Source organism: Prionailurus viverrinus, chromosome B4, assembly GCF_022837055.1.
Source record: "Prionailurus viverrinus isolate Anna chromosome B4, UM_Priviv_1.0, whole genome shotgun sequence".
Taxonomy (NCBI): domain Eukaryota; kingdom Metazoa; phylum Chordata; class Mammalia; order Carnivora; family Felidae; genus Prionailurus; species Prionailurus viverrinus.
Window position 1 is genome coordinate 102,495,485 of NC_062567.1, and position 21,844 is coordinate 102,517,328.

The 21,844-nt window shown below is 37.5% G+C and overlaps 2 protein-coding genes across 9 annotated transcripts in view; one reads left to right on the forward strand and one right to left on the reverse strand.

The window, feature by feature from the left end:
• Positions 1-846: 846 nt before the first annotated feature.
• On the reverse strand, positions 847-8,092 carry CCDC59 (coiled-coil domain containing 59). Its single transcript, XM_047865850.1, has 4 exons — positions 7,808-8,092; positions 6,251-6,563; positions 3,680-3,779; positions 847-1,325 (listed from the first exon to the last, which is right to left on the reverse strand). Exons 1-4 carry the CDS (start codon positions 8,016-8,018, stop codon positions 1,164-1,166), a joined length of 786 nt encoding a protein of 261 aa, XP_047721806.1. The 5' UTR covers positions 8,019-8,092; the 3' UTR covers positions 847-1,163.
• Positions 8,093-8,149: 57 nt separating this feature from the next.
• METTL25 (methyltransferase like 25) overlaps positions 8,150-21,844 on the forward strand; it is a 168,481-nt gene continuing 154,786 nt past the window's right edge. For all 8 annotated transcript variants that reach the window (XR_007153848.1, XR_007153847.1, XR_007153850.1 and 5 more), the window contains exon 1: positions 8,150-8,408. Coding sequence is in view for 2 of the 8 variants with exons in the window: in XM_047865848.1 (XP_047721804.1) it covers positions 8,150-8,408 (259 nt within the window). In the remaining 6 variants the exon portion in view is untranslated. The remainder of the gene's footprint in view (positions 8,409-21,844) is intronic.

Genomic DNA, 21,844 nt, shown 5'->3' on the forward strand with positions numbered 1-21,844 from the left:
ATAGAACTACCCTATGACCTAACAATTGCACTACTTGGTATTTATCCAAGGGATACCGGTATACTATTTCCAAGGGGCACATGCACCCCAAAGTTTTAGCAGCACAATTGACAATAAAGTATGGAAAGAGCCCAAATGTCCATCAAGGGATGAATGGATAGGAGTATTACTTGGCAATCAAAAAGAATGAAATCTTGCCAATTGTAAATACATGGAACTAGAGGGTATCATGCTAAGCAAAATTAGTCAGAGAAAGACAAATATCATATGACTTTACTCACATGAAGACTTTAAGACACAGAGCAGATGAACACAAGGGAAGGGAAGCAAAAATAATATATAAACAGGGAGGGGGACAAAATATAAGAGACTGTTAAATATGGAGAACAAACTGAGGGTTGCTGGAGGAGTTGTGGGAGGGGGGGATGGGCTAAATGGGTAAGAGGCATTAAGGAATCTACTCCTGAAATCACTGTTGCACTAATAAAAAATAAATAAAGACCACAGGATAATATAGTGGGGGCAGAGGATAGTTTCAGCACCTGGGTAACCTGCTCTCATGTTTCTGAATTTAAAACCGTAATAGTTGAGGGGTGCCTGGGTGGCTCAGTTGGTTAAGCCTCTGACTTTGGCTCAGGTCATGATCTCATGGTTCATGGGTCTGGCTCTGTGCTAACAGCTCAGAGCCTGGAACCTCCTTCAGATTCTGTGTCTCCTTCTTTCTCTGCCCCTCCTCTGCTAGTGTTCTCTCAAAAATGAATAGAAATGTTTTAAAAAAATTTTTTAAATGTAATAGTTCATTACTACATTAAATATTTAATTGAAATAATTCATTGAAAGCTGTGCTCATTTATTTTCAAAACATTTAATTTCATCTGAATTTCATATGGTACAAAAATATTACATGCTTAAACACATTCAAATAGAAAGTTCTTTCAGTTCTTTGGGCCACCTTGAAGGCAAATAAATAAGAAACAAATTGCATAGCATACAGAAAATTTTCTTTCACAAGAAAAAAAATATTTGGACATTTTATACTTAGTGTAGCTTAGCAATCCATTTTATCTTAATAAATTTAGTTAATTGTTAGGAGGAACAGTATATATACAAAAGAACTCAATAGAGGACAGCTATTTTAACTTCTAATTAAAAACATGGCTGCTTTAATTTTTTTCTTGTATTTTTTTAAGAAGATACTCCATTTGTAAATTCAAGTTTGGTTGGCCTTTTTTAGTCTTTTTGCTCAATATTTTGAATACTTCCATTTTCTTCTTTTTATAGAGCCTTTGAGCTTCTTCTCTCTCTTGTTTTCTCTTCTCAAATTCCTACAATTATTAACATGCAATTTCCATTAGTAACAAACAGTAGATACAATTCAGTCATTGTGTTGAAATAGCTATTACCATGCAAACACTTTAGTCTTGTCTTAGATTTTGTAAAATGAGAGGTGTTACCTGTCACTTAAGTAGTTACCTTCTGCCTTTACTCCGTAATGCTCTAATACAGACTAACACAAAGTTATTAAAGTTTTTTAGTTATTTGGCTACAACTAAAATTAGAACACAGAGGAAAGAAGGCATATATATGTAAGATTTCATCATGTAATTAGATCTGGGATTTTAGAGATTACCTACTCCATATAATACAAAAATCTTCACTTGTAGAATATCTGGTATTCTATTTAATTTGCCATCTGACAGATTTAATTAAGGAAACATTTACTGACTATATACTAGGCAAAACACTGCCAGGCATTATGATTGTGATTAAGAATTATGCTCCTTTGATTTGCTAAGATAAAGACTTAAATTCATTTGAGTATAAGAAAAATAATTCAAATTCTTATGTAAACCTGAAAAGCACTATTTGAAATGCACAATATTCTTACAAAAGTTAAACAAAAGTTCTTAAAAAAAGCAATACATGTGCTGTTTCTCAATTTCCCTAGTAACACATATAGCACCCAAATGACAACAGCCTGTATTTGTATGTAACTTAATTATCAAAGTGCTTTCATATCATAGCATATTCTATTCTTATAAAACTGTCATTCTAGGTTATTATCTTCATCTTACAGATGAAGAACTGACACTCCATGATATGGAAAGTGACTTGTCCCAAATCCCAAATCCCCTGTAGGACCAAGTCTCCTATCTAGATCTTGTTAATGCAAAGTCTGATTAGCACTCAAACTTATGTCCTCCTATGGTATAATACTTCATTTACTTTAACAAGCACAAAAGATCTGGAATTTATTTGTGAATTCAGGTATATACAGGCTAGTTTACCTCTATGGACTTTCTCTAAACAAAGTAAAAAAAAACAAAAACAAACAAACAAAAGAAATTAAAGTTTTGGCATCTATTATGGGTGCTTATTTAATTTATGTACTTAGTTTTGATTTCTCATGGATTGACTGGTGTTGGCTTTTTCTCCTGACATCTGATATCCATAAATTCTAAGAAACTATCAATTTTCATGACTACAAAGCCTTAATATTCATATATATAAAGAAAATTTCAAAAAGATACTAAACGTTTTATAGTATAGTGGTCCTTACTTTACCTGTTATACCATTTCCAAAGGTGGCAGTTAATAACTGACTGTTGCTGGTTAGAAAAGAGCATAATGTAACAAACTATGAAACAAATGTACAATACTTCCATGGAGAAATGTTTCTCCTTCATCCTAGTCTACCATCAGTTTAAATATAATCAGGAGAATTGTACATGTTAAACTTCCAGATTTCTTAATTATACAAACTCTAAAGCTAAGACGTAACAGAAATTTCATGTCAATACCATCTTTGAAGTAGTTTTTGATTGATGTGCTATCCTTTTTAAAGTGATGGATTAATATAGCTTCAATGCAAAAAATAGAAACCACAGGGGCGCCTGGGTGGCGCAGTCGGTTAAGCGTCCGACTTCAGCCAGGTCACGATCTCGCGGTCCGTGAGTTCGAGCTCCGCGTCGGGCTCTGGGCTGATGGCTCGGAGCCTGGAGCCTGTTTCCGATTCTGTGTCTCCCTCTCTCTCTGCCCCTCCCCCGTTCATGCTCTGTCTCTCTCTGTCCCAAAAATAAATAAAAAACGTTGAAAAAAAAAAATAGAAACCACAGATTGAACAATTTTGTTGAAGCTCTGCATCATCTTGTTTTCATTTGAAAAAGACTATTATAATTTTGGGCTTCTGAATGACAATAAAGAGTGGTAACTTTTTGCTAAGCTAATCTAGTAAGTTTTTAATAGGCAAGATCAACTCTTTAGAAAGAAGTATTTTATTCTATCACCTCCGTCTTTTATCTGTTTCAATGTAAAATTATGATAATCTATTTTTCTTAAGTCAGTAGTTCTCAAATTTTATTATACATAAAAATCTCGAGACACTTGTTAAAAGTGCAAGTTCCTAGACCATACTCTTAAAAACTGTTGTCCCAGATACTCATTAACCTATAAGCAGTATCTTTAAGATCCTATTCTTGACCTACTAGTATGCATGCCTTCTTGAGGATAATAGAAATGACTGAGGAATTTGTTAAAATTCTCCAGCTCTTCTCCGACCACTCATTTATTCAATAGCAATTTACAGAAAACATACTATATACACATACTAAGAAGCACAGCTTTATGTATACATTTAGAATTAAAAAAAAAAGAATTTAAATATTTTAAAAGATCTTACTTGTTTCTTAGCAGTACGCTCAGCTTGTACTTGTTCGTATTCTTCCTGTGCTTTTTGATTTGATGTTTTCTTTTTATTTTTCCTTGGAATAGTAATGGAGCTTTTTAAGATAAAGATATGAAAGTCAAAGGATTAAAAATGGTGCAACCAAAATTATGACACAATTATGTCAAATATAGTACTTGCATAGTAAAATGTCACTGATGCAAATGAACAGAGCAAGGAAGAGAGGCTGGAAGAGGACATCAATCTTATTAGTAAAATGTCCAAAAAAAAATATTAAAAATATAGTTACAGCTTTCAAAATACAATTAAAAAATAATTATAAATAAGTAATTATAGAGACTCTTTGAGAAATATTTCAACCAGGGACAATACAGAAAGCTTTGAAAGATTCTAAAATGTTAACAGGAAAGCAGCACAAGAATGACAGAAATGACAGTAGGAAGAAAACATTAAATTGAAGGATGTTACAGAAGTTGTGGGTGGTACATGAACTTTAATCCCAAACTGCTTTGATCAACTTGTCTCTACTTAACCTATTCAATCATGAATGACTACACCTTGAACCTAGTCCCCATTTAAAACTGTTCTATATTAAAGTACTTCTCCTTCTCTGATGTCCCACTCTAATCTAATTCAACTACTGAAGCTCAGATGACATTCATTTCTCAAGCTATCTGATTCAGTAATTAATCTTCCTTTTCCCAGTCTCAGTATTTCACTACACCAATTCACAACTACAATAAAACATATTTCAACAGTTCCTTTCTTGAACAAATGCACAAATTATTCATTACCAGACACTATGTACTGTTCTAACTATCAGTCTTATTCCTTGTCCTTTCATTGTCAAATACCTAGAAAGAACAGAAAATAGACTACAGGTGTCATATCACATTCACTCCTTAACTCCTTGCAATTTGGCATTTGTTCTCTTTAATGAAACTATCCACGTCAAAAATGGCCAAAAATGATGATTGAATCAATGGGCATTATTCAGTCTCATTTAATTGACCATTCACTATTTTTGAAAACTTCATTTCCTTAGTTCTAGTGACATTCTTCTCTCCTGCTCATGTTTTCCTTTCTTGCACCAGGTTTTTCCCCAAGTGTTTCCCTTCTTGGTCTCCATTCTTTAGGTAGTTACATCCAAGTTAATAAGGACTATCTACTGAAAATCTCTCCAAAGTCACCAATGATTACCTAAACCATAAATCCAAAGACTTGTTCTTAAAATCCCGTTTTTCTTGGACTTTACGGTGTTTGATACATGAACAATCTCTACTTTCTACAACTGTCCTCTGCTGACTTCATTGTTTCTGTATTCCCCTTTCTCCAATTATGACACTTCTATTTAACTTCTTCAGTAACTTTCTCCTGCTTTGACCTCAAAGTTAAGAAATCTTTAACAATATGATTTTTACCTTCATATTGTGTCTCGTGGTTTAACCCTCCTTACCTCAATTATTACCAAGAATGACAGAAACCTGCATTTCTAGATTTGCCAGAACTATACATCCATTATTCAATAATATGACGCACATGCCTACTGACAAAATTGAATTTTTAGCATCTCTGTTTCTATTTTCAATTGTACTTTTTCCTGGGGTCTTATTTCCTGTTACTTTTACCACAAGTAGCTAACAACTTTAAGCAATCTCTACACCCAAAGTGGGGCTTGACGTGACCAGCCTGAAACCAAGAGTCACACACTCTACCCACTGAGCCAGCCAGGCACCCCGAAGGGAGGCAGTGAGCGCTCCAGATACTAACAACTTTAAAGAACGGTATTTTAGTGAACTAAAAAGTTAAGAGTCCCAAGTAACAGCTGGATTCTGTGCTGGTTTAGGTTTTAGCACATTTTAACCTGAGGTATGCATAGAGAAAGTTAAGTCAGCTCTTTTAAAACCCAAGTGTTATACAGCTATGCCATCTATTTGTTTAATTGCAACCAAGTCTGTGTCCTCTGGGGGGAAAAGTCTAGAATAGTAGTAACAGCAGCAGTTAACACCTATGTAGTACTTCCTATATACCATACACCTTTTTAAATACCTTATATAAATAAACCAGTCTTCATAGCACCATGAGATGGGTCAGGAGTACCACAGAGTCTGTGTGAATATCCATTCTGGAGTTGAACAAATGGCAGCTCTGAATTACATACTTCTTATTATCATTTCTATCTCAAAGAAGAGGCACCAGAGTCCAGCTCCAGAGTCTGATGTTAACCACTATACTATAATATCTCTCAAAGTAGTTGTTGGTTTTTTTCAACATGTACTACTAACAAGAGTTTACATGGTCCAAAAAAGTTAAATGCATTTGAGGCTGAAATCCAAAACCCACATCTTTTAATTCCAACTTCATTACTTCTTCCACTAACATAAACTAGCCTAATTCAGTCATTTTAGCTAAAAGAAAGCTTCCCTGAAAATATTTTCACATAATTCACTGTGATTTCTAAAATGCCTTAAATGAGAAAAATTCCAAATTCCACAAACTGTCCTATAAACTCTTTCATAAAACACTACTTCTATCTAAAGGACTTGAAAAGAAAATAATACATACTTTATTCTTATGCTATGTTGCTCTGCTGCCTGAGGCTGCTCTGCACTACAATGTTCTTCAGACAAAGCTTGGGCAGTGCTACATTGTTCTTTTAGCAAAGGCTGATCAACTTGTTCTTGTGATAAAGGCTGTTCAACTTTTCTAAGTTGCTTCCTGAGTCTTTCCTCTTCAGCTAAATAAAGATGTTTTAGATGATCAGGGTATCGATCTGTGAACTGGGATTCCTGTGAGGTTTGAGCCTTCTTTTCCTTCCACAGCAATTTCTTGTAATTTTGCTGAATCTTCAGTTTTCTTTGGAATGCGAAGCCTTGTCCTATTGAAGAATATCAGTCATAAATTAACTTTCTCAGAAAATAAATTGCATGAAAAATGTAGCTATTAATTTAACATGGAAAACTTTTTACATCATCACATTCAGAAACTCCAATTACTTTACTAGCAAAACTAGTTTTGCTTTAAGAAGTCATTTCAGGGGCGCCTGCGTGGCTCAGTCGGTTAAGCGTCCGACTTCGGCTCAGGTCATGATCTCACGGTCAGTGAGTTCGAGCCCCACGTCGGGCTCTGTGCTGACAGCTCAGAGCCTGGAGCCTGTTTCAGATTCTGTGTCTCCCTCTCTCTGACCCTCCCCCAATCATGCTCTGTCTCTCTCTGTCTCAAAAATAAATAAACATTAAAAAAAAATTAAAAAAAAGAAGTCATTTCATAAAACAAGTTTAAGAGAACGTAATGAATAGTATGCTGGTCCTTTGCAAAAAAAAAAAAAAAAAAGGCTAATATTAGTCATACACTCTCAATAATCTCAAAGAAGAGAAAATGACTAATGTTACATAACTCCAACTGACTGCACCCAAAATCAAAATGAATTCCTTCATTCATCTAAAACACTTACTCTAGGTCTCCAGTACTTTCAGAAAAAACTCTCATCAATTATTTTACCTTAGAAAAGCACAGTATGACTGATTTTCCAAAGAAATTCAGTACAAAAAAGAGAAGGCAGTGCATTATTTTCTGTACAGCTAGCAATTACGAGAAAACTGAACTTACAGCTTATACATTCCAAATGGGATTTGAGGACACGTGCAGACAGCAAGACAAAAGAAAAACTAAAGCGAAGTTCATTAAGATCAATAAAAGAAAACGGTTTCCAAAGCTTTGGGATATTTGTAATCAGCAAGGATTTGGGGCAGTACATTTCGGTCCCATCTTTCTCTATATCCTTTGCCTTACTTAATACATGCAGAAGTGGACCCATAGATGCTCTATTTACAGTTTCACAGAAAAATTGTAAGAAAAACAATTCTGATCAAGAATGGGGTTAAGTCGGGAAACACGTTTAAAGACTTAGCAACACTGCCTCATCTTCCATTCCTGAGCTATGGGAAGCCCATAGCTCCCATATTCCCATATTCCCTCTGCCCAAGGAAGTCCGGGAATGGGCCCCCTCTGCCCCAGGGAGGCCCGGGTCTGGATGTTAAGCCTTCTTCCCTGCTATGGCGAGTCTCATATCCTCAGATTTCGCAGGCCTGAGGATTTGTAAAAGGCTGCCTTCTTACATACCCTCTCGAACGCTTCCCACGAAGGCCTGCTGATGATTAGATCGCCACGTCCTCTGCTTCACATTCTTTTTCCTAAATGCGACCGGGGAAACTCCGTCGCTACGTGACCCAAAATTCTCTGCCGGCCACCGAGCCGCCGGCCTCACCGGCGCCATGGCACACCAACCAAGTCGCCAGGAAAAACCACAATGGACGCTGTGAAAGTACGTCATGAGACAAAAGCAATCAATCACCCAACTAGAGTCCAGATCGGAGACATATTCATACGGTCTGAGTTACTTGCGACCGAGCCCTCGCCTTGCGGCTACGTTTGCGCCACCTACAGCCCGGGAGGGTGAGCGTCATGGCGGCTTCTTTTCCGCTCCCAGTGACTCAGGACCTGTCCACGTTGCGTGCCAAGTTGCAGGGACTGCTGCAGTTCCTGAGAGAAGCCCTGTCCATTTCCAGTGCACATACGGTGGACTTCTACACTGAGTCCGTGTGGAAGCAACTGGTCGACTTGCCCCCGGAGACCGTGCTGGGGGTGCTGAGGCGGTCAGCGGCCGAGGCGGAGGCTCGGTCCCCCGAGGCGCGCCTCCTGGTGGAAGCTGAGATGGGATCAGGTGAATGGCAAGTGGGCGGGGCGGGCTGGGACCCGAGAGACAATCCGGTCCAACAGAGAGTCTCCCTAGCGGAAGAAGAGCGGAAACAGGTGTGCGGTGGGGCGGGCAGAGGCGGGGCCGGGAGGCACGCGCTTCGGGGCAGCGGAAGCGGGGTCGGGTTCGTGGCGGGGTGGGCCTGGTACGTTCTTCCGGGTTATCTCTGACGTCCTTGGGTGCTTGTGTATTTTCCAAATTTAAAGAGACAGGGAATCGTGCAGGAGCGTTTGTTCTTTGAGTAATTCAACAATAAGTTTTTGAATGGTGGGAAACAAGACGAACAATGCTTTTAGATTCCAAGTGGAAACGGCAGAAGATAAATCAACCCTTTATGAAATACATCAAGATAATTTAAAATAATAATGGCCAAGAAAAAAATAAATTAAAACAGATGTGATAGCGATTGTGTGAGGAGACTGCTCTAATTTAGGTGCTAAGAAGTAGGAGAAGGCGCCAGCCTGCAGTGAGCCACAGGAAAGGATTTCAGGAACCAAAGAGGCCCAGAGGCACAAAAAAGCAGGACTGGTTGAGGTTCTGTAGAAAAGCTTGAGTGTCTAGAGCCAGGCATGGGGAAATGGCAGGTGTGGTCAGGGAGGTAAGCAGGGGCCGTATCACGCAGGATCTCCAGTCCTCAGAAAGATTTAAGTGTGATGGGAAAACTTTGGAGTCATTTGGTCAATATGGGGACTTAATGTAAGTTATATTTGAAAAAAATAATTTTAATAATTGTTTGAAGAACAGACTAATGGAGCAAAAGCTGAGAGTCCAGTTAGAATGCCATTTCTGTAGTACAAGAAAGAGATGCCTGTGTCATGGAATAGGATGGTAGTAGTGAAGACCTGAAATATATACCCGAAATATGTACCAGTTCACGTGAAAATTGTAAAGTATCTACTGTGTGCCATGAATTTTTGTAGGCTCTTGGGTTTCTTGCCTTGGAGAAATTTAGATTCTACTGAGGTGAGTACATGTTAGTAGAGATGACAGGACACCGTCAGGCTTCTGGAATTTCTTCCCTTTTGCTACTAGGCTTTCCCAACTTTGCACTTACTAGTGAACTTTATTCACTGAGCATTCTCCGAAATACAAAGTACCACTAGAGGGTCCTCCTGTAATAGGTAAATACTGGTTTCTTTAAAGGTACTGTTCATTGTAGAAAAGTTACACATCTCTTCAGTTTGCTCTCTTAATACCCAGTACTCACCTAGTAACAGGGCTTAAATTCTCAGTGTACGTTTGTTGAATGAATGAATGACTCATGGTAGCTCCTAAAAAAAACAAAAACAAAAACAAAAAACAACCAATTAAATATGAAGCCCAAGACTTTCATATGGGTTTTCACACGATAAAAGAATTAGATTGTTTGCATATCCTAATGATAATAATAATAGGGTTATTTGATATTTATTATTTACTCTAGCGTGTGTTAAGTGTTTTCTTGAATATTTTCTCTTTTAACATTTATATCAGGCTTGCAAGACGGGTTCTGTTTTCCCTTCTTTGTGAAATTGCAACTTGAAATAGTTTATCAGGGTCACAGCAATGGAGATTCAAACTTGGGTCATCTGAGGTCTTCACTGTAATGAAAGTTTATTCTGAATTATCTAAGAGTGAATTACAAAGGCTATTATCAAAGCCAACATTTTTATGACACGACTACATTCCTTTGTTCTGTTTTGTTTTTATTGTTTTCCCTTTTAAGAATATAAGAATTGTTTTGTTTACTGCTGTATCCCTAGTACAGTGCCTAGTCACTATAAGTGGTTAATAAATATTTGGTAAATGAATGAATGAGTGACACCACTTACTCGTTCTCTTGGGCTAGGAGTAAAATACTACTATCTTTTGGGAAAACCTTACAATCAATTTTTTAGTTATCCAACAACAGTGGAGTCTAGACCAGATTGTTCACTTTTGAAAAGTACCTGGCCCTGCATACTTTTATACATAATATTCACTTGTGCAAATGGTCAGCTGCCTTTACTATTAAAATAATGATTTTTTATAATTCATGCTGGTAAGGGATATTAATTTTTGTTCATGCAAAGAAAAACTATAGGCATTTTCTCTGTCTCTATATGAAGTCTGTTGTTTGTGTCAGAGAAGAGTAGTTTTTGCTCTTTTGACTATATTTGTATCTTATTAAAACTTACATCACATGGCTATGTACAGTATAATTTAGCAGTTAAATTTTTAGGCTTTTGTATCAGAAGTGATTCAAATTCCAGTTCTACCACTATCTCTGTAACCTTGGGGAAGTTTGTTCACTCTCTCAGCAAACATTTACTTAATGTCTACTGTGTGGCATGCTTTTCTAGGAGCTAGGGAAATAGCAAATAAACAACAACCCCTGTCTTCATCTTGCTTGCATTCTAGAAGGAAGAGAGACAATTTTTAATGCCACAGAAAAATCAAGTAGAGAAGGGAGGAATAAATACAGGAAGTGCAGGAGGAAAGTTTGTTTGCAATTTATATAGGTTGTTCCAGCAAGAATTCATGTAGATATCTCTGGAAAAGAAACCTAGAAAGGAGAAAAATGAGTCATGAAGCTATCTGGAGGTAAAACATGCCAGACAGTGAGAACAGGAAGTGCATAGGCTCTGATGTGGGAGTATGCATGGTGTGTTAAAGGAGCACCAAGGAGACTGGAAAGGATTTCCATCAGGGACCCGCATAAAGTGGGGTTTTCTGCTGATTCTGTATGAGGAGTTACAAATAAACACAATTCCCAGAGCTTCACTTGAGTTAATGCACAGTGTGTGAAAGTGCACCAGCAGATGTTTGGCCCAATCATTTGGTGTTTTATGAGACCAAGTTGTTTCTGAAGATCCTCAGAGTAGCTATTTTAGTAGATTTCTCTTACTAGGTGATGTTATGGCCTGGTCAGAGTCCTGAAAGTTTCTTCTCTGCCTGCCTAAAAACAATTAGAGAAGAAACATTTAATTCTCTAAAATAAAAAGGAAAGATACTGAAAATAACTATACTTTATGGATATAAATTACAAGTGTTATGGATTGAATCGGGACCCCCTCCTCCAAATTCATATGTTAGAATCCTAACCCCCCATTGTGACTATATTTGAGGATAGGGCCTTTAAGGAGACGAGATTAAATGAGGTCAGTAAGGGTGGAGCCCTAATCCAACAGGAAGAGGAAGAGACGTCAAGAGGGCACACAGAGAAAATCTATATGAGGACACAGAATGCAGCCATCTGCAAGCCAAGGATAGAAGTTTCTCCAGGAACCAGCTCTGCCATCGCCTCCATCCTTCAGCTTCCAGAACTGTGAGAAGATAATTTCTGTTGTTTTAGCCACTCACTCAGTCTGTGATATTTTGTTATGACAGCCAGAGTAGACTAATGCAATGGGCTTTGCAGACAGGACTGCCAGATTTCAAGTCCTGGCTCCACTTCTTACTAGTTTTGTTAACTTGGACTTCAACGCTTTGTACTTAGGTGCCTTATCTGTAATAAGGATAAGCATAGTGTCTATTTGATGGAGTACTATGAAAGTAACATGAGTTGATACAATAATGCCTAGCAAATAGCAGCACTTAACCCAGTCATTTATTTGACTAATGTTTACTGAGCACTTCCTACCTACCAGGTTTTATTCTAGACCCTACAGTTATGATACTGAACGCAACAAAATTCCTGCCACATGGAGCTTATGTTTAAGAGAGGGTAGATCCATAGTAAACCAAGCGTATATATGGTATATATATATATATATATATATATATATATATATATATATATAAACATAAATAAATGAGATCAAGTGGCAGTAAACACAATAGAGAAAAGCAAAGCATGGAAGAGAAAGCGAAGAAGATGGATGGTGTGGTGGAGAGAAATGCTATTTTAGATTGGGTGATTAGGGAAGTCTTCTCTAGCAAGACAAAATTTGAACAGAAACTTGGAGAAAGCCAATCATACAACTAAGTGGAGGAAGAGTGTTTTAGGCCAAGTAAAGAGCAGGTACCAAGCTGGAATATGCTAGGTGTGTTGAAAGCACAGAAGAATGATCCAGGTGGGACTAGTGAATGATAAGATTTGAGAGGTGGCGTGGGGTAACTTTATATAGGACTTTGTAGGCCATACTGCTAGGGCCATCATCCCGGGGACATGGGATTGAGCCTGCACAAGGCTCTGCACTGCGCATGGAACCTGCTTAAGATTCTTTCTCTCGGGGCGCCTGGGTGGCGCAGTCGGTTAAGCGTCCGACTTCAGCCAGGTCACGATCTCGCGGTCCGGGAGTTCGAGCCCCGCGTCAGGCTCTGGGCTGATGGCTCAGAGCCTGGAGCCTGTTTCTGATTCTGTGTCTCCCTCTCTCTCTGCCCCTTCCCCGTTCATGCTCTGTCTCTCTCTGTCCCAAAAATAAATAAACGTTGAAAAAAAAAATTTTTTTAAAAATAAAAAAAAAAAAAAAGATTCTTTCTCTCTCTCCTCCTGCCCCTCCCCTGTTCACACACTCTCTCTTTAAAAATAAAGATTTTATGCTGGGTGTGATATGATTTATGTGATACGTGATTTATGACTCTGGCTTCTGTGTGGAGAAGAGACTATTAGAAGGGGAGAATGGAAGCAGGAAGACATGATAGGAAGCTAATAAAATAACTTCAGGTAATGGCAACTTGAAGAAATCAGATAGTTTCTCTAGCAAACAACAATGATAAACAGCGGCCAGATCATTAAAAAACAACTACTGGAAGGTTTGGGAAGATGACGAAAGGTAGTTGAGAAGACTTTACTATAGGAGGTTTCTACTGATGGATAAGAACTGGGAGTTCGTGGCTTTCTTGCTTTCTTTTGTGCTCCAAGCCCCCTAGATCTGGCAGTGGAAAGCTGCATCCTTACCACATCAAGGTGGTGATGACAAAGTTCAGAGATCAGAGCAGATGGAAATTTAAGGAGTATATTGTAGAAGCAGGACAGAAATGGCTGAGATCTAAGCTCCAAGCTCTGCCACAATCCCTGGGTGACTTCTAAGTTTAGAGGTCACATGCAGAATCCAGCAAAATTGCTGGCAAAACTAGGGCATCGTAAGCCTTTGAAAGAGAGCTTCTGATAAGATTTGCAAATTTACTGCCCCTTTGAAAGAGTGTGTTCCCCAGAGTGCACACAACTTGGGTGGCAAAGATCAGGAGCCTGCTTGAATTCATGAATTCTAAAGGCAGAACTCAGGGCTAGCAAGTGGGAATTTAGGCTGGGGAGCCCTGGAAACATAGGGTGAACCCCACAGTCTGTGAAATCTACCCAAATCTTTGTCTGACTGCTACACTGCACAGGTTCAGGGATACCCTCAGGGGGCAGGGTAGCAAATCAGCAATTGAGCAGAGACATCAGCTGCTTCACACTGAAGGGAGATAGAGTTCACAGTTGGGAGTCCAGAGGAGTTAATTTCAACCATAACAAAACCTTTAGAAAAACAAAATAGATTCACTACAACAAATTCCCTGCAATTCTGCTTTTTAACCCAAACTCACTAGATGTGCAAAGAAACGGGAAAGTGTGATTCCTACTTAGGAAACTGATTCCAAGTGAGCACCGATGTTGGATTTAAGTAGCTATGTTCAAAGAATTAAAAGTGTAACCAAAGGGGAAAAGAATGACTTAATAGGAGCTGATCCTTGTTGAACTCAGGTGTTGGATTTAAGTGACTGTTATAAGATTATTCAAAGAACTAGAAGAAAATATACTCTAAGAATAATCTCTAAGAATTAAAGGAAAATACAGCATTAAGGAATGTTTAATTATATGACCTACCTCATAAATTTTTAACTGGAGAAGTACACACATATTGACACAATTATATTAATGTCATATGTTGCTGCAAAACAAGTGACTTAAAACTACACCATCTCACACAGTTTCTGTGGGCCAGGAATTCTAGGAGATTAACTGAGTGGATCTGATTTGGGGTCGCATGAGGTTATACTCAAGATGTTGTCTGGGCCGTAGTTGGTGAAGGCTTGATTGAGGCTGGTGGATTTGCCTCCATGTTGTTTCCCTCACACTGGTGGCTAGTTGTTGCTGCCTGTTGGCATAAGGCCTCATTTCTCACCACATGCATACGAACTTTTGCATTTGCACCATGCCCTTGATTTTGTCTGTGCTCAGACATGACTATGGAGTTGTCATGGCCACAGATCTTGTCTGATATTGGTGTACTGGGACACTTGTCACATTCAGTAGAGAAGACTGTGACTTGTAGGTCAGTGCCAGGCACTTACGAGCTGACATCTGTGACAGCTTTTTTTTTTTCTTTTTCAGAAGTAAAATTTTACCTGTTTTGCAGAGTGTAGTAAAGATTAAAGATGATATACTATAGCACCCAACGTAGAACTGGAAATTCAGCATGGGTACAATATTGTGGCTAATAAATGATAATGGTGGTAGTGATGATGATACTGTATAGTGGTGATTGTGTAATTAAGTCTTTCCTTAAAAGAAGTAAACTGTCAGGAACTTCTAGAAATGTGAATGTCCCCTATAACAACCTGTATTCTCTGCCACATTAACAAATGTCACACTATTGTCATTGTCCACTGGCTTGTCTGTAGTTGCAACTACATTATTAGCTAGGTATAAACCAAGAACAGTGTTTGCTTTCTTCACTGTTCTACTCAGAAACTTGAACAGTTTCTGGGATACAGATAAGTGAAGTAATTGATGCTTAAAGACTGAATGAAGTGAAGCATAGATCTATAATGAGTGTTACTGAAGGTACCCCTTGAAATGTGGTAATGAACTAGACATCTATTATCTCTGGTATGATCTCTGTGTATATACTATGTTTATTACTTTTGTTTTTATGTATGATTTGGTCCAAGCATCTTAATTTGAGGAGATAGAAGTCAGTAACTGTTTTTTCCCTATGTGAAAATGTTGTACTTCATTCAATACATTGCAAATTACAATAAGATACCCTGAGAATTTGAAGGTAAAATCAAGACAGGCATCACATCAGATTAAAATTTCTAAAAGTCATTACATATATAGGTGAGGTTAACCATCTGCAGGAAAAAGCACTAGCTTTTTAATGCTTTGCTGACTCAGGACAAAGGGGTTTCCTATGTCTCATCTCAAGAGATAAGATTTTGTTATGCCCCTTTCAAGGGAACGAGGCTGTGTCATTGGGAAGTAATGACTGAATGTATAAATCTGTAACATTTGCAAATGAACCATCTCTTGGTCTTTGAAAATTTATTGGTTTTCACAAAGTCTAGAAAATTCTTCCAAAAACACAAGAAGGAAATGATATTCTGAGTTAGAGTAGCCAAAATATTTTACGGAGTAGAAATAGATCTAGATTACAGAGACAGCTCAACCAGTTATCAAGCTTAATTAAAATTTTCTTTAAGAATGTATGTCTGTATTTGTTCTAATTGTAATTTTAAAATTAAGAGACTGTGTCCTAGCAAATGAATGATATGGGTTATATTATACAATATAGATTACCTATATATAGATATATAAATATATTTATTTAAATATACTTAAATATATTTATAAATATATTTATCAATGTGTATTAATGCATATTTTCATTTCTTGTAAGTTTGTTTAGAATCTGTTGGGGAAAACCTATTCAGCTCACAGGAGATCCAAACTGTCCTTGGTGACTGCCAAAGCCCAGGGCTGTTCTAAGACCCTGCCTGAACCTCCAGGACTTCTCTTGACTCTCTGCTTCCAGGTTCTTGAGGCCATATGCTGCTTCTCCTGTTTCTTATTATTGTCACTGAAACGATCCTTACCAGGATTGGATGCTGAGAATTGGTTCCTTTTGGCGAGCATTTGTGTAATTAATTTACTATCATTTTAATTGAACAACGCAGAACGTGTATGGCTATGATGGGTTTTTATTTTGTTGAGCTTTCTCTTAAATTATTTTTATTGCATCTTAATAGATTACATTTCTTCTTGGCCATCCTAAGTAGTTTTTGTTGGTGGTGGTGATGGTGGTTATTGTGGTGTATTGACGTTGTGTTCACATTTAATTTAAAACATATGAAGCCAGAAAATGTGTTTGAAATAGAAAATGAGAAAACAGAAATAATTAGTGTCATCTGTTTTACTCTGTTGTATTCAACTTTTATTCATTCACTTTCCTTATGTATTTCCCTGAACTCTGTTTTCCCTTTTTCAGTTTTTCTGGATCTTTTTAGAAGACCTCAAGTGTGGAAATAATATGACACCACAAGATAGTGGCAAGTGTCAGCCCTGTCCCTGGGTTGCTACTGCAATTATAAGTAAGGGAGAGCAACAAAGCAAGCAAATCTGGGAACCCAGGGTGATTTGTCATCGTACTTTGCTTATTTGATATATAGAAGGTGCTTTCAGATTGTTCCTTTTAGATGAGACCATTTAGAACTGAATTTATATTCTAGTTTTTAATATATCCTCCCCAAGTTTTGAGCCCCCATCCCCCATATCTTTCCATAATTAACATGTTCAGTGCAACAAAGTTCATGAAGATATCTCTCATTATTACATTTCCCCCTTGTTTTCCCCTCGTTCCATTTAAATTATGCTTATGTTTAGCTGGTCAGAATAAATTTGAGTGCCTTCTATATGTTTAGATATTCATCTTATGTTGTTTATATAAATTTTGTCAAATCATTAACCTTTCACTGGAAGCTTGCAGTTAATAGTAACCTATCTTTTTGGTTTATCATGATTTAGATTCTTTGCCTGGTTTACAAAAAAACCACCCCCCCCCGCCCCCCCCCCCCCCCCCCACACACACACAAGACCCAAACTCTGCTTGCCTACATGGCTTCATAACTGCTAGGGTCTGCCTTTATTTTTGTTTTATAACTTCATCACCTCAGTGGTTAAAGGGCTTCTCTATAAATGGCATTAACATTCTTCCTGTTACTCAGGCTCATAATCTGTCGTCTCTTCTCCCTCAATTTCTCTTGCATCTGCTGCTTCCCATTCCCGTAGCAAATAGTTTAATTTCCTTCTTTTTAAGTCTTGCAGCAGAATTTTAGCAATAACTTTGAGCTGTTATTCTTGCCTTCAGACTCTATATTTCAGTTGCCTTTCCATTCATACTGCCTTCCAATTATCTTCCAGAATCATACTTCTGGTCCTGTCCTTCATCTGTTCAAAAGTCATCAGTAGGTCTATATTTCCTGCAAAATAAAGTCCTTCAACTTCTGGCCTTATCGCCTGTCTCCTCTTCAGTTGGAACCTCACTGTTAATGTAAGCAAATAGGAGGTAGCATGGAAAGAGTATAGGTTTTGTGGTCGTCACATTTAGTTTTGAATCCTGGCTCTGATACTTTACTGCTGCGCTGTATCATTTTGTGCAAGTTGTTTCAGCTTTTGAGCCTTAGTTTTCCCATATGAAAAATGGGAATCATAGTTCCTGCCTATAGGGGCTGTGTAAAAGTAATTAAGATATATGTTAAAACCTACCACGTGAGTAGGCATTTAATAAATATTATTAATCTTCCCTATATTCTACTCCCCTCAGATAGAGGCAGACTGGACTCAGAGTCAGAAGACCCGGATAATCCATCTCTAAGTCTGATTAGCTGTGTGTCTTGAACAGACATTTAACTGTAGGCCTTAGTTTCCTCATATAAGAAGTAACACCTGAGGTGTTCCTCAGTGGCTGAGGTGGAAAATAGCTGCCCCCCAATCTCATGTGGCTTATACAAATGTCTTACATGACCAATAAGTGTTTGTTGTTTTTTTTCCAGCCAACATTTCAAAATTGACAGATTTAACATATACACATGCACACAAACACCATAGATCTGGGATTGTAGTTTCTCTTGAAAAAAAAAAAAATCAGATCTGGCTATTTTGTTCCACATCTGTGTGTGGCAGAAAGCTCCCTTTATATCTTCAAGTGTTATCTTCATCCCCTAGCAAGCATCTCCATCTGAAATAATTTCTCCAGCCCCCCCGCCAAAGTACTAGAGACTATGACTCTTGGTTTGTGCCCTTCAGTCAGTTTTCTTGTATCCCCTGAAAGTGAATTTAGGAGTTTGTTTCCGAACAACCAAAAATAGTTATGGATCACTTGACTAAAAGTTATCTAGGGTGGCTCCTAGTTCTCAAATCCTAGGGAATGTAATGATTTAAAAGTTTTATCTACAGACCTTATTAGTCCCTGCTGTTAAATCCCTGATCATGTTGAGGGCGTGAGTCAACCTGAATCTTGAGTTAGAAAAACATATGACCAGTCATTATTGGGTCATCCAAGTTAATAAATGATTGAACTCCCTACATGATCTGACTCCACATCAACTTTAATTATGAAGATGGCTGAAATAATTTGATGTCAGTTCTCAGTTTTTTGTTTTTTTTTTTAATTTTATTTTTTTTAGTTCTCAGTTTCAAGGTATGTTTTCAACCAAAGTTGAAGGGAGGCAGTAGAAAGGAGTGGTATAGTATTACCAGTACTTCTCTTGGGGTTCTCTCTCTGCTCGTATACCTTGTACTTCTGCTGCCTTGTTTCCGTAGTGTGGCATGTATTTTTCCCCTCCCTCATTTTGTTCGTGCAATCCTCTGCCCCACCTCAAATATTTAGTAACAATACATTTATTTCTCATCTTTTTTTCAAAGCCCAGATCAAATAATACTACATTAATAACAAAACTAATTATTTGTATATTTTATTTCTACCTTTATTAGAGCACTTAGCATGTTGTGTTAGAATGACTTGCTTCTTTCGACCTTACTAGTATATGAGTTCTGGTCTCTAGCATATGGCTAGCACCACAGAGTTGGTCCTCATTGTCTATGTGTTAAATTTAATATAGCTAAGGATAGAGTATAGGAACATTCCAGTAGGTAGAGCAGTGTAAGCAAAAGGGTAAATATGGAAAACTATAAAACACATTTGGAGACAGGAACAGAGAGCAGAGCATTCATAACATTTTTAAATAGCTAAGAGTAAAGTCTGAAAAAAATATCGCAGCCAGTTTCTGGAGATTAGTCTGCTAAACTGTTTGGAATCATTCTTCCATGGGGCAACAATCACCTTTGTGATAGTCTAGAGTTGATGGTTGGCCTGGGACAAGATGATAGCAGTGGAAATGCAAAGGAAGTGATGATTTTTAAGAGAATTTGTGCAGAGAAAATTGGTAGTTCTTGGTGACCGATATTTATATGAGTATAGGGAAATGGAGGAATCAAAGATAATTCAAAGAATTCTTTGGGGGAAATAATGCATTTAGTTTTAGATATATTGTATTTAAGGTCACCCAAATGGAGATTTTAAGATTTCACATTCATTGCTCCTCAACCATTTATCTACTGCTTCATATTTTTAGAATCAGTTTACATGTTTTATTTGGGTAGTACGAATTATCACTTCTCTAGGCTATAAGGACCAAATGTGATTGGAATGAATTTAACCCTACTGATAGTTGAAAAGTGAGAGAAAGGACTAAGCAATCCTTGAGCATCTTGTCTCTCCCCTCTACAAATTCAGTATTCAAAATTTGCTGTAGTCATTATTGGAATTAAGATAAGAAAGGTCAGTAGTCTCTACACTTTACAACTTCTGGGTGTCTGTATTCTACTTTTTACAAATGTTATTTAAGATTTTATTAGTATAACATGGTACTAGGTATTGTGCTTGAATACAAAAGTGAACTGGGCATAATCTTTGTCTTTAAAAATTCACATTCCAATAAGAAAGATAAAATATATTGGTAATTATAGTATAAAACAAAATGGAAAGATGAATGGAGTTTTCCTTTCTAAGCAGAATTTTACTCTAGTTTCTTCTCATTTCGTCTGAAAATTATACTTTCTAGACTGTGTGATCTGTGCAAGTCCTATGTTCTAAGCATTACCCAAGAAAATGCTTAATTTACCATTCATCAATCTATCTAAAGTTTATTTTGAGAGAGAGAGAGAGCATGCACACATGCATGTGAGCACACACATGCACAAGTCTGGGAGGGGCAGAGAGAGAGAGAGGGAGAGAGAAAATCCCAAGCAGGCTCCATGCTATCAGCACAGAGACCAATACGGGGCTCAATCTCACAAACCATGAAATCATGACCTGAGCGGAACAAAAATCAAGAGTCAGAGGCTTAACCAACTGAGCCACCCAGGTGCTCCTTTCTATATCTATCTATCTATCTGTCTGTCTGTGTATCTATCTATCTATCTATCTATCTATCTATCTATCTATCTATTTTTATTATTTAATTTCCAGCTATGTGACAGTGCTTTTATCCAAAACTGGTTGATTTCATTTTCCAAATAAGTTTTTCATCATTCTTTGTATTTGAAATTTAAAATGTCCAGCTGTGTGTGTTTCAGTTGTTGTATTGCTTCCACAAGTTTTTATCGTTCTCCACAATAAAATTCTAGTTTTCCCTCCTGGCATGTTAAGCTGTTCCTCATTTATTGTTTTATTCTTCTCTGTGTGTTTCTTAAGAATGTTTATGCCATCTTAGTGAGGTAATGTATCATGACAACTATTTTTTTTTATTTTAAAACTGACTATTTTTAGAGTATTCAGAATTTCATTACAGCTGGCTCTTTGTCAACAATTATTTCTCAAAGATTATTATTCTTAATTGACTGCTCTTTGCATCTGTTGAGTATGAAGCCATTATCTAAACATAGTGAATCTGTCCTTTTGTCTACAACACCTGCTTTTTTAAACCTTTAATACTGCTTAATACTTTATAGTATTTTCTACCAAAGACAGATTTGGAAGTATAATTCCATTATTAAATTATCTGGAAATAGTTATTGTTTTTTAGGAGGAGGGTCATTTTTAATCTGGCAAACTTAAACTTGTATAAAATATTTCTACTTCTGTTCTTTTTATTTTTTTTTAATCTTTATTTTTGAAAGAGAGAGACAGAGTGTGAGTGGAGGAGGGGCACAAAGAGAGGGAGACATGGAATCCGAAGCCAGCTCTAGGCTCTGAGCTGTCAGCACAGAGCCTGACGTGGGGCTTGAACTCACGAACCGTGAGATCATGACCTGAGCTGAAGGTGGACGTCCAAACGACTGCACCACCCAGACGCCTCGTTTGTTCTTTTTCTTTAAAAAAAAAAAATTGTAATGTTTATTGATTTTTGAGAGACCGAGCATGAGTGGGGGAGGGGCAGAGAGAGAGAGACAGAATCTGAAGCAGGCTCCAGGCTCTGAGCTGTCAGCACAGAGCCCGGATGCGGGGCTTGAACTCATGAATGGTGAGATCATGACCTGAGCCAAAGTCAGCGCTTAACCGATTGAGCCCCCCAGGCGCCCCTGTTTGTTCTTTTCAATCTTCCTTCTCCCACCTTTCACTGAGTATGTGTATTTGACTTAAGTTTACTTTTTATTTATTTATTTTTATCTATCAACTTTATATTTTATTTTACTTTTTCTATTTCAAGTTTTAATTTAAAAAAAATTTCCCCTTTCT

Excerpts from the sequence above, each read along its gene's own strand:
- CCDC59 (XM_047865850.1), bottom strand. The coding sequence starts at position 8,018 with ATGACGTACTTTCACAGCGTCCATTGTGGTTTTTCCTGGCGACTTGGT. Across the intron at positions 3,780-6,250 it reads CAACATAGCATAAGAATAAA|CTCCATTACTATTCCAAGGA; the intron begins GTATGTATTATT and ends TATCTTAAAAAG. Across the intron at positions 1,326-3,679 it reads AGCGTACTGCTAAGAAACAA|GAATTTGAGAAGAGAAAACA; the intron begins GTAAGATCTTTT and ends TAATAATTGTAG.